The sequence below is a fragment of the Salmo trutta genome, chromosome 15 (genome assembly GCF_901001165.1).
Source record: "Salmo trutta chromosome 15, fSalTru1.1, whole genome shotgun sequence".
In the NCBI taxonomy this organism is placed as follows: domain Eukaryota; kingdom Metazoa; phylum Chordata; class Actinopteri; order Salmoniformes; family Salmonidae; genus Salmo; species Salmo trutta.
Window position 1 is genome coordinate 33845621 of NC_042971.1, and position 12426 is coordinate 33858046.

The following is a 12426-nucleotide window of genomic DNA, read 5'->3' on the forward strand; positions in this document are numbered from 1 at the left end:
CTCCTCTCTCCTTCCCCTCCTCTCCCTTCCCCTCCTCTCTCCTTCCCCTCCTCTCTCCTTCCCCTCCTCTCTCTCCTTCCCCTCCTCTCTCTCCTTCCCTCCTCTCTCTCCTTCCCCTCCTCTCTCTCCTTCCCCTCCTCTCTCTCCTTCCCCTCCTCTCTCTCCTTCCCTCCTCTCTCTCCTTCCCCTCCTCTCTCTCCTTCCCCTCCTCTCTCCTTCCCCTCCTCTCTCCTTCCCCTCCTCTCCTTCCCTCCTCTCTCTCCTTCCCTAGCTTCTTTCCTTTGATCCCCCTCCATCTCCCTCTCTGTTTCTACTGTAGTGTTTCCAGTGCCCCACACAGGGAGCAGTGGGGAGTGTGCTGTGTAATTATGACACCATCTGTACACTGTTTGGTGGCTCCCTCACAGACAGGCCTGTCTAAATGTTTAGTCGCCATACGACACACACACACACACACACACACACACACCTCTCAGATGGAACTGGATGATTCTGCTAACGGATGTCGGCGAGACATCTCTGTGTGTGTGTGTGTGTGTGTGTGTGTGTGTGTGTGTGTGTGTGTGTGTGTGTGTGTGTGCACATGCACATGCGTAATTTGATGTCTTCCACTGAAAATGTACTAAATGAGTTAACCTAATATACAGTTACGTCAGTATAATGAACATTTAGAAACTTTTCTATCCAATTGAAAATAGAGGCTAAAACTTTGCTTCTACGACAAAACAATAGTCACATAAAATGCAGAGCACCCGACTAAGTGGAACACCATACTTAGTGGAACACCATACTAAGTGGAACACCATACTAAGTGCTAATCACATCAGCCTGCTCTGTCAGAGTGGTGTTGTATCACATGGAGAGCCCTAACTCCTTTAGAGACCTTCCTTCTGAGACAGAACACTCCTAACCCAATCAGATTCTAGAACCGTTCCCTAAACCAATCAGGCTCCACACTCTGGGGTTTAATGAGTAATCCAGGAAAGAGACGGTGTACATTTTATACGAATTGGATTCATAACACATAATAAAAAATGGATGACGTATTACACCAAAAACGGGGACCCGTTTTGGCTCGAGCACCACTTTCAAAACTACTGGCTGAGATTCTACAAAAGTTCTGGAGTATCACTTTAAAATTCACTTACTGATACTGCACTGTCTACTTATTGAGAGGGAGTAAGGGCATAGAGTGGGAGAGAGAGGAGAAAGACGTGGAGAGAGAGATGGGGGAGAAAGAAGACAAAGGAGAGACAGCAACGAGGAAGAGGAGGAAGAAGGAATAGAGAGAGAGAGAAGCAGAGGGGAGAAAGAAAAAGACCGAAGAGGGAGAGGGTAGTAGGGACAGGAAGAGGAAGATAAATGTTTACATTTTAAAAACCCAATTATTGTCAAGACCCTACAGTACATGAACATTTAATTGTCAGAAATCAGCCTGTTAAAGAAACTGATGGAACAGAGAGAGATGGACAGGGGAGTAGGAGCAGAATAGAGACTAATGTCTGGGCAGACCCCAGTGAATGTTTATCCTACAGGGGTATAGATTGAACAGAGGGAGGTGATACCATAAATGTGAAATCTGTGCAGTTATAATCAGGGGTTGGAATCAAAATTATTTTCCAATCGTTTCGTCTGAACAGAACCATAATTCTTTATGTTCCGTTCCACTGTTCTACCCAGCAAAGTATAGTTCTGAACTGGTTCAGTTTGAACCCCCAAAAAGCAACTGTTTATATTTTTCCTTTCTGTTAATTTTTAAACCTCTGAAATATATATATATTATTTTTCGGCATTTAGCGGATAGAGCAGCTTGCTATGGAGCGGGCAAGCTATTTAAATGCATTGGACAGACAAGTGTAGGGCGCGATTTGCGACTGAAATTTGGCGTGCGGGGAGAGAGCTAGGAGGAAGCGATGGGCATCTTGTTGTTAATGACATCTGAATTAGGCCCGCATAATTATACCCACGGATGACCGGCTTCTATGAAGGAACTATGAATGTATTTGAAGTTGAACTTCAGAAAGTTGCCTTAACGCTGGACCAGAGTTAGCTAGCTAGCTAACAAGCTTGCGTGTGTGGAGCAGCACCAGAATATAAATAAAAACACGTCTAACCTTTTTGTAGTTAATAAATCCAATGTGAAATGTGATAATTATAGTATCCTTACTAGCATTGTTAAGGATACTATAGTCTATTTTTCTCTAATAAAAATTCTCTCCCCCAAATTTTGGAATAACCCTTGTAGTGTTGGTAGACTATGCTTTGGAAGGGGAGGCACTGGCAGGCAGGCAGACACTGGAATACAATTCATTTGAACTAGATTTCCAAGTTGTCCTCCAACTTCCTGTTCTTCCATCATTCTGGAGACTCAAGAGTTGTGCAAGTTTGTATTCCAACCCAGTACTACTAACACACCTAATTCATCTCAATCAAAAATCAATCTTGATGATAAATTGATAGATTGACCAATTGAATGATTGACTGACAGGTTGGTTGATTGATTGATTGCCACCCTTACCAGTTTCTGGAAGAGGTGTCCGACGGCGACCTTCTCATCCCACTGCTGGATGTGAGGGAAGAGGGCATCGTAGAACTCCTTGTGGATCTCAAAGATGTCCTGGATCTTATAGAAGATGGTCTCTACCTGCTGTATGGTCAGCACCGGCTGGGACGTGGTGGCTGTCGCCTTCAGGGGGCGCATGGGCTGCACACACACAGGACACACACATTCAGAAAAGAGTTAGTGTGTGTTTATGTGTGTACCGGTATGTGTGTATACATGCACTGACACTTTCAACACATAAATCATCATGATCCTGGGCGGTGCGCAGCAGTGCTTTATTATTAGGGGTGGGCGCTGCAGCATGACCAAAGACTGGAGAACAGAGTAGAATAGAGCTGAGCTGTTCCTTTTACTACTGAGGGAAACACAGCTCTGAACAGACCACGATTACACATCGAACCAAACATCCCAAAATGTTGTTAAGAAATGTTTGCGCAGGCACCAAGCCTGAGCACTAGTGACATCACTGCTATTCTTGTTTGGATTTCACTCCGGATAGCTAAACTCTTATCTGTACTTGATAAGCCAGGGAGTGGCGGATGATCCCAGGCTTATCAAGTACAGATAAGAGTTTCAATATCCTGAGGGAAATCCAAACAAGTGATATCACAAATATTTTCCCTCCAATCAAAACAGAATCACACCACCACGTCATTCATGTGTTGCTAAGGTCCTCCATCTCCACATCCCGGTTGAAAATCAGTGTCATAACAATAGTGTTACTATTCAAAAACGATTCATAAGCTTACAGCATGTTAGCTTTCATAAGCAATGCTATGGGCTAAATGCCCTTGTGTTGACCCATTGTAAAAAACATCCGTGTTTAAACTGATTCATAGGCTTACAGTGCCTTCAGAAAGTATGCATACCCCTTCACTTCTTCCACATGTTGTGTTACAGCCTGAATTCAAAATGGACTAAATGTATTTATTTTCTCACCCATCTAAAGCAAGGACTGTAAGACTGTTCATGGTATAGCTCCTGTTCTGACATGCACTGTCAACTGTGGGACCTTATATAGACAGGTGTGTTTCTTTCTTCCGAGCTGGTCATGGCTGCACCTCAGCCACGGTCAAGGTACTAAACGATATCATAACCGCCATCGATTAAAGGCAGTGCTGTGTAGCCGTCTTCATCGACCTGGCCAAGGCTTTCGACTCTGTCAATCACTGCATTCTTATCGGCAGACTCAACAGCCTTTGTTTCTCAAATGACTGCCTCGCCTGGTTCACCAACTACTTCTCAGATAGAGTTCAGTGTGTCAAATCGGAGGGCCTGTTGTCCGGACCTCTGGCAGTCTTTATGGGGGAGCCACAGGGTTCAATTCTCGGGCCACTTTTCTCCATATACGTCAATGTCGTCGCTCTTGCTGCTGGTGATTCTCTGATCCACCTCTACACAGACGACACCATTCTGTATACATCTGGCCCTTCTTTGGACACTGTGCTAACAAACCTCCAACCGAGCTTCAATGCCATACAACTCTCCTTCCGTAGCCTCCAACTGCTCTTAAATGCGAGTAAAACTATGTGCATGCTCTTCAACCGATTGCTGCCCGCACCCGCCCACCCGACTAGCATCACTACTCTGGGAGGTTCTGACTTACAAATACCTAGGTGTCTGGTTAGACTATAAACTCCCATTACAGACTCACGTTAAGCATCTCCAATCCAAAATTAAATCTAGAATCGGCTTCCTATTTCGCAACAAAGCCTCCTTCACTCATGCCGCCAGCAAATTGGATGTAGTCTATCACAGTGTCATCCGTTTTATCACCAAAACCCCATATACTACCCACCACTGCAACCTGTATGCTCTCTTTGGCTGGCCCTCACTACATATTCTTCGCAAAACCCAATGGCTCCAGGTCATCTATAAGTCATTGCTAGGTAAAGCTCCGCCTTATCTCAGCTCACTGGTCACCATAGCAACACCCACCCGTATCACGCGCTCCAGCAGGTATATTTCACTGGTCATCCCCAAAGCCAACACTTCCTTTAGCCGCCTTTCCTTCCTCTGCTGCCAATGACTGGAACACATTGCAAAAATCACTGAAGCTGGAGACATATATCTCCCTCACTAACTTTAAGCATCAGCTGTCAGAGCAGCTTACCGATCACTGTACCTGTACACAGCCAATCTGTAAATAGCACACCCAACTACCTCATCCCCATATTATTACTTACCCTCTTGCTCTTTTGCACCCCAGTATCTCTACTTGCACATCATCATCTGCACATCTATCACTCCAGTATTAATGCTAAATTGTAATTATTTTCACCTCTATGGCCTATTTATTGCCTTACCTCCCTAGTCTTCTACATTTGCACACACTGTACATAGATTTATTTTGTGTTATTGACTGTACGTTTATGTGTAACTCCGTGTCGTTGTTTTTGTCGCACTGCTTTATCTTGGCCAGGTCGCAGTTGTAAATGAGAACTTGTTCTCAACTGGCCTACCTGGTTAAATAAAAAAAAAAATATTTTTTCCAAACAATTGGAATTGGCCACTTGTGGACTCCAATCAAGTTGTAGTGACATCAAGGATGACCAAAGGAAATTGGATACACCTGAGCTCCATTTGGAGTGTCATAGCAAAGGGGTGTGAATACATATGTAAATTAGATTTCTGTACTTAATTTTCAATACATTTGCAAAAATGTATAATATGTTTTCATTGTCATTATGGGGTATTGTGCATAAATGGATGGGAAAAAATACATTGAATCCATTTTTTATTCAGGCTGTAACACAACATGCAGTGCCATGAAAAAGAATTTGCCCACTTTCTGATATTCTTGGTTTTAGCATATTTTTGATACTGAATGTTATCAGATCTTCAACCAACATCTAATATTAGGTTAAGGGAATCTGAGTTCACAAATAACAAAAACATTGACACTTATTTAATTTTTTTAATTAACAAAGTTATGCAACACCCAATTCCCCTGAGTGAAAAAGGTATTGCTCCTTTACACTCAATAACTCGTTGTGCAACCTTTAACTGCAATGACTACAACCAAATGCTTCCTGTAGTTGTTGATCAGTCTCTTACGTCACTGTGGAGGAAATTTGTCCCAGTCTTGCATGCAGAACTGCTTTAACTCAGTGACATTTGTTTTCAAGCATGAACTGCTCATTTCAAGACTTGCCACAACATCTCAATTGGGATTAGGTCTGGACTTTGATTAGGCCATTACAAAACTTCAAATGTGTTGCTTAACCATTTTCATGTAGACTTGACTGTCTTGCTGCATGACCTAGCTGCACTTCAGCTCCCAGACAGACAGACGGCCTGACATTCTCCTGTAGAATTCTCTGATACGGAGCAGTATTCATGGTTCCTTCTAGTAAGACAAGTCGTCCAGGTCCTGGAGTGCATTCCACAGGAAGAACCTCATACCAACAGTCAAGCATCCCCAAACTATCACACTACCACCCCTATGCTTGACTGTTGGTATGAGGTTCTTCCTGTGGAATGCACTCCACAGCAACGTGAGAGACTGATCAACAACTACAGGAAGCGTTTGGTCAGAGTCATTGCAGCAAAAGTTATTGAGCGTAAGTGGGCAATTACTTTTTCACACAGGGGCATTGGGTGTTGCATAACTTTGTTAATGAATTAAGTACGTAATTGTTGTGTTATTTGTTCACGCAGGTTCCCTTTATATAATATTAGGTTTTGGTTGAAGATCTGAAATATGCAAAAGTAGAGAAAATTAGAAAGGGGGAAAATACTTTTTCACAGCACTGTAATGTGGAATAAATTCAACGGGTATGAATACTTTCTGTAGGAACTGCATGCTGTATCCAGATAGGTAAAACACTACCATGGCAGGACAAAGCCGGACGTCATTGTTTTCAATGCGCTGGGCTGTGTGTGTCTGGGCAGAGTGGCGCTGGTCGAGCAGGTGGAGCCAAACCAGATAAACACAACCACCATTCATCACCACTCAACCAGGAAAGCGCCCCGGTGTGCGTCGCCAGATCTGCCAGGCCCACTGAAATCTTGCAGGACACACCACAACACACAGCCGTCCATCCAGTCCTCTGCCCTGCACCACTCCACATAAAACTGAGGAGGTTGTGGAACCAACTGCTGTTTATATTTATATATATATATATATATATATATATAACTATAAAAAATGGTCGACCGATTAATCGGAATGGCCGATTGATTAGGGCCGATTTCAAGTTTTTAACAATCGGTAATTGGTATTTTTGGACACCGATTTGCCGATTTAAAAAAAAATATTTAACACCTTTATTTAACTCGGCAAGTCAGATTAAAAACACATTCTTATTTTCAATGACGGCCTAGGAACAGTGGGTTAACTGCCTTGTTCAGGGGCAGAACAACAGATTTTTACCTTGTCACCTCGGGGATTCGTTTTTGCAACCTTCCGGTTACTAGTCCAACGCTCTAACCATCTGCCTTACATTGCACTCCACGAGGAGCCTGCGTGGCAGGCTGACTACCTGTTACGCGAGGGCAGCGAGAAGCCAAGGTAAGTTGCTAGCTAGCATTAAACTTAGCTGATAAAACACTATCAAATCTTAACATAATCACTAGTTAAACTAGTAATATCATCAACCATGTGTAGTTATCTAACATGTCCTGCGTTGCATATAATCGATGCGGTGCCTGTTAATTTCTCATCGAATCACAGCCCACTTCGACAAACGGGTGATGATTTAACAAGCGCATTTGCGAAAAAAGCACTGAATTAATAAAATACAATAAAACATATACACATATACACATATATATATATATATACACACACACACACACACACATATACATATATATATACATATATATATATACATACATATACATATATACATATACATATATATATATACATATATATATATATATATATATACATATACATACATATACATATATACATATACATATATATATATACATATATATATATACATATATATATATATACACATATATATATATATATACACATATATATATATATATATATATATATATATATATATATATATATATATATATATATATATATATATATATATATATATATATATATATATATATATATATATATATATATGTTTTATTGTCACATACACCAGGAGAGGTGCAGCAAAATGTGTTGCTTTACAAATTAGGGTTAAGTGCCTTGCTCAAGGGCACAGATTTTTCACCTTGATGGATCAGGTATTCAAACCAGCAACCTTTCGGTTACTGGCCCACTATTTTAGATTTAAACTTACATTTAACTAGTCAAGTCAGTTAAGAACAAATTCTTATTTACAATGACTGCCTACCCCGGCCAAACCCTCCCCTAACCCAGACGATGCTGGGCAATTGTGCGCGGCCCTTTGGGACTCCCGATCACGGCTGGTTGTGATACAGCCCGGGATCAAACCCGGTCTGTAGTGACACCTCTAGCACTGCGATGCAGTGCCTCAGACCGCTGCTCCACTCAGGATCCCGTTCTAACCTAACCGCTAGGCTACCTGCTGCACTCGTAACTGTTGTTCCTGTTTAAGACCCTGGTTTGTAATACCCATTTTACAGTTGTGCAGAGACAGACAGGATGTGACATCAAGCTGCAGATGCATGGGGTACACAATCATTGTGTTCTCTGGTTCAGGATACGCTTGGCCTTTGCTCTGTTCTAAATATGACTGCCCACTAACCACTAATAGCACTCACAGAGATGAGAGCGCAGCTTCTCGAAAACACATAATGCTTTTAGGAACCCAGTCTCCCATGCGGCTCTACTTGGAGCTACCATGGTGCCGACACACTGGCCTGAGGGCTAATGCTGTCCAGCACAGTCCCACACAGACAGCACTACATAAAGGAAAGAGAAGAACGGTGGTAAGTCCGCCATATCGTGTCCTTGATAGTGTGTGTGTGTGTGTGTGTGTGTGTGTGTGTCTCACCAGAAGCAAAGCCTCCAGCTGGTTGATGTATATCTCCTCACTGGCCAGGAAGCCAGACAGAACCAGTTTCTTCATCTCCAGACCCTTTTCGATGTCACCCTGCAGACAGACCGAAAGAAACGGACATCAGTCATACATGCTTCTATACACTAATATGGTACTACAGTATGTCAAAGCGGCAGGGCATGGTGGTGTTCAACACAGTACTGGAATAAACACATGGGCTCTGTCTGTAGGGCCACAGCCACGTGCACAAACACTATGGACTGGCTCATAACTTTAAGTGAGGCCTCTCACTGGAAAGGAAAGGATTCAAGCCGATTCAAGTTTTGACGGGAATTTTTGTGTACCGTGTACATAGCTTGTATGAGTGCACATATGTTTGTATTTGTACAAGAGAGGCCATTTTCCTGGTGCCCTCTACTCTCCTCCCACAATTAGTCATGGGCACTAGGCAGGCAGAGGGCAATCGAGTCCAAGTGGAGGTGTTTGTTTTGGCCCTGAGAGACAGTGAGGGAGGAGGTAGGAAGGGAGAGTGTGTGTGGATAAGGCTGGGCAGGTTCAGACCCTCCTTGTTAAAGCAGGACCAGGAGTTCACCCTGTCTGCTGTCCTACTAAACCACACTTACAATCACACACACCAGGGCTGCGTTTCAAAACGACACACACTAGCCTTCAACAGGTGACACACACGCAGTGTACACCCAGAGAGCACAATGTAAGGTACAGCCCTAGACAGGTGCTTTCGTGTGATCAGAGGGCCCGGTTCTGACAATACAAACCCATATTACAGTTCATTCGGACTAATGTGGCTCTCAGGGTTGAATTAACTAGTTTCATTCCTCCAGTTCCTTAAAAGTAGTCAGTATGGAACTCAGTTACAATACTATTTCATGTGAAAGGAGAATAGCAGAAGACTCAGCCAGATCACATGAATTAATAAAATACTGGCTGCTTATTTTAATACCGAACATGTCTGGAAAAAACAAGAAGGGTTTATTTTCCTTTTGGAAACATTACATAAATGGTACAGTTGTTGTATTGCTCAGTCTTGGGGAAGTCCCACCCAGAAGACTAATAGCCTGTAAACCAAATTTAGAGGCTTTTTGAGCACTCCCATTTATATGCTTTAATTTAAGACTTAAAGTGGTAATCTGTGTTTTTGGAATTCTAAAGCAATGATATCCATTGATTCTTGAAGGACGGTCATACCCCATCAGAAGCCAAAATATAAGCTTGTTTTATTCCATTGTTTGTAAACAAACACTGTATAGCTTGAAAACATGGTTCAAACTATCATGTTGATATCACTGATGGTGAGACTTTCCATCCATAGTTCTGTCTCTGAATATGAGAGTGGTTACATTTGTCCTGCCCCATCCCTGAGCTTTTTACCAAAACAGGGGTGGGAGTTATTTGAACTACAGATTGCCCCTTTAAGGAAAACAATAGACTGTGTTCTCATAAAACCTGTTAGATGAAACTTTTTGGCAGGGCCTAGTAGTATAATGTATTATTATAGCGTACTGTCTCTCTCACCACACCCATAGAACTCAAGGGTCAACTTAATGACCAACCACACAAACTAGTCCCATGGCTCTTATAATGTATCCACACCAACCATTTTTAAAGATATTCTCTGGTACTTTGTATACTTTTTTGCCAGTAGTTCTGAAAGTAGTGCCCACGAGCTAAAAAGTGGTTGCCAAAATTTGGATTAATACTTCACAAATGTGCTGATATGTGCACCACGTCATGGCTCTGTCTCGCTACTGTGTGAGTCTGGCTAGCTGTCAATCAAATGGTGAGGGGCTGTAGCTCATTGGCCAAAAGTCTAATTGCTTGTGGCAGGCCCACTTGGGGGTAAACGTAGGGAAAATGGTGCCACACAACTTCGAGAAAACAGGTGCTTTCGAACTAGGGATTTCCTGGCTAATTGAGGTAAAACATTAATTATGCTCATGGAATAAGTATGAATTACACATTGACACATCCAGCCCAAAGCGGGAGGTTTAAAAAATACTTACTAGCAGCCAAAGTAAAGGAGCATGTCTTTAACATATAGCTGCAGTCAACAGGTGAAGGTAACAAAGGAAAAGTAACATATTGTATCAGAGCAAACAGACAGACAAATGATACATGTAAAGCAGAATCTTTGATACCATCTGACAACTGTTGATGAGGCTGTCTACTGAGAATTTCTGCTGAATTGTGTGTGTGTGTGTGTGTGTGTGTGTGTGTGTGTGTGTGTGTGTGTGTGTGTGTGAGAGAGACTGTGTGTGTGTGCGTGTGTGTGTGTGCACAGAATGAGTGGAAGCGGGAGGTGGATTAATTATTAACGGGAGCAAATCCTTCCCATGTAATCAGCAGGCAAAGAAGAGCAGAGCCTGATAAGAGACAGGCAGGGAGGCGGAGTACCAGGAGTTCACAGGTCGACCGATTAATCGGAATGGCCGATTAATTAGGGCCGATTTCAAGTTTTTATAACAAATCGGTAATTGGTATTTTTGGACACCGATTTGCCGATTTTTTTAACACCTTTATTTAACTCGGCAAGTCAGATTAAAAACACATTCTTATTTTCAATGACGGCCTAGGAACAGTGGGTTAACTGCCTTGTTCAGGGGCAGAACAACAGATTTTTACATTGTCAACTCGGGGATTCGTTTTTGCAACCTTCCGGTTACTAGTCCAACGCTCTAACCATCTGCCTTACATTGCACTCCACGAGGAGCCTGCGTGGCAGGCTGACTACCTGTTACGCGAGGGCAGCAAGAAGCCAAGGTAAGTTGCTAGCTAGCATTAAACTTAGCTGATAAAACACTATCAAATCTTAACATAATCACTAGTTAAACTAGTAATATCATCAACCACGTGTAGTTATCTAACATGTCCTGCGTTGCACATAATCGATGCAGTGCCTGTTAATTTCTCATCGAATCACAGCCCACTTCGACAAACGGATGATGATTTAATTAACCTCTAAGGCTAGGGGGCAGTATTTTCCCGGCCGGATGAAAAACGTACCCAATTTAAACAGGTTACTACTCTGGCCCAGAAAATAGAATATGCATATTATTAGTAGGTTTGGATAGAAAACACTCTGAAGTTTCTAAAACTGTTTGAATGGTGTCTCTAAGTATAACAGAACTCAAAACCTGAGAAAAAAATACAAGCAGGAAATGAAAATCTTGTGGCTGTACTATTTTCAAGTCATTGCCAATAAAACACACAGTGACAAAGGATTCATTTTGCACTTCCTATGGCTTCCACTAGATGTCAACAGTCTTTATAAAGTTGTTTGAAGCGTCTATGATGAACAGAGACCGGATGAGAAGGAAGGGAAGTTGATGTCCCTGGGATGTCGTCACTTCATTATTGCGCATTCATGCGCGTTCATGTGAGATGAGACCTTTTTCAAAACGTTTTTCAAGACACAGGAAAGGTCCGGTTGAAATATTACTGATGTTTCATGTTAAAAATGGCCCTAAAGATTGATGCTAAACAACGTTTGACATGTTTGAACGAATGTAAATAGATTTTTTTTTCGACTTTTCGTCGTGACTTTTCCCTCCCGCGCCCTACATTTTGAATAGCCTACCGAACGCGCTAACAACACGGAACAACATGGAGTTATTTGGACATAAATTATGAACTTCATCGAAAAAAAACAACATTTGTTGTGGACCTGGGATTCCTTGAAGTGCCTTCTGATGAAGATTATTAAAGGTAAGGGAATATTTCTAATGTTATTTATGATTTTAGATGATTCCAACATGGCGGCTATCTGTATTGCGTAGTGTATTTTTCTGAGCAGAGTACTCAGATTATTGCAAAGTGTGCTTTCCCAGTAAAGTTATTTTGAAATCTGTCAATGCGGTTGCATTCAGGAGATGTTAATCTATAATTCTTTGAATA

At 42.1% G+C, this 12426-nt stretch overlaps 1 protein-coding gene across 1 annotated transcript in view; it reads right to left on the reverse strand.

Annotated features, from left to right (window-relative positions):
* Positions 1-12426, reverse strand: part of LOC115148277 (active breakpoint cluster region-related protein) — a 210653-nt gene that overhangs the window by 100103 nt on the left and 98124 nt on the right. Inside the window, exons 3-4 of the mRNA XM_029690221.1 lie at positions 8509-8607; positions 2447-2704 (exon numbers count right to left, since the gene is read on the reverse strand). Of these exons, the coding sequence (XP_029546081.1) occupies positions 2447-2704; positions 8509-8607 (357 nt within the window). The remainder of the gene's footprint in view (positions 1-2446; positions 2705-8508; positions 8608-12426) is intronic.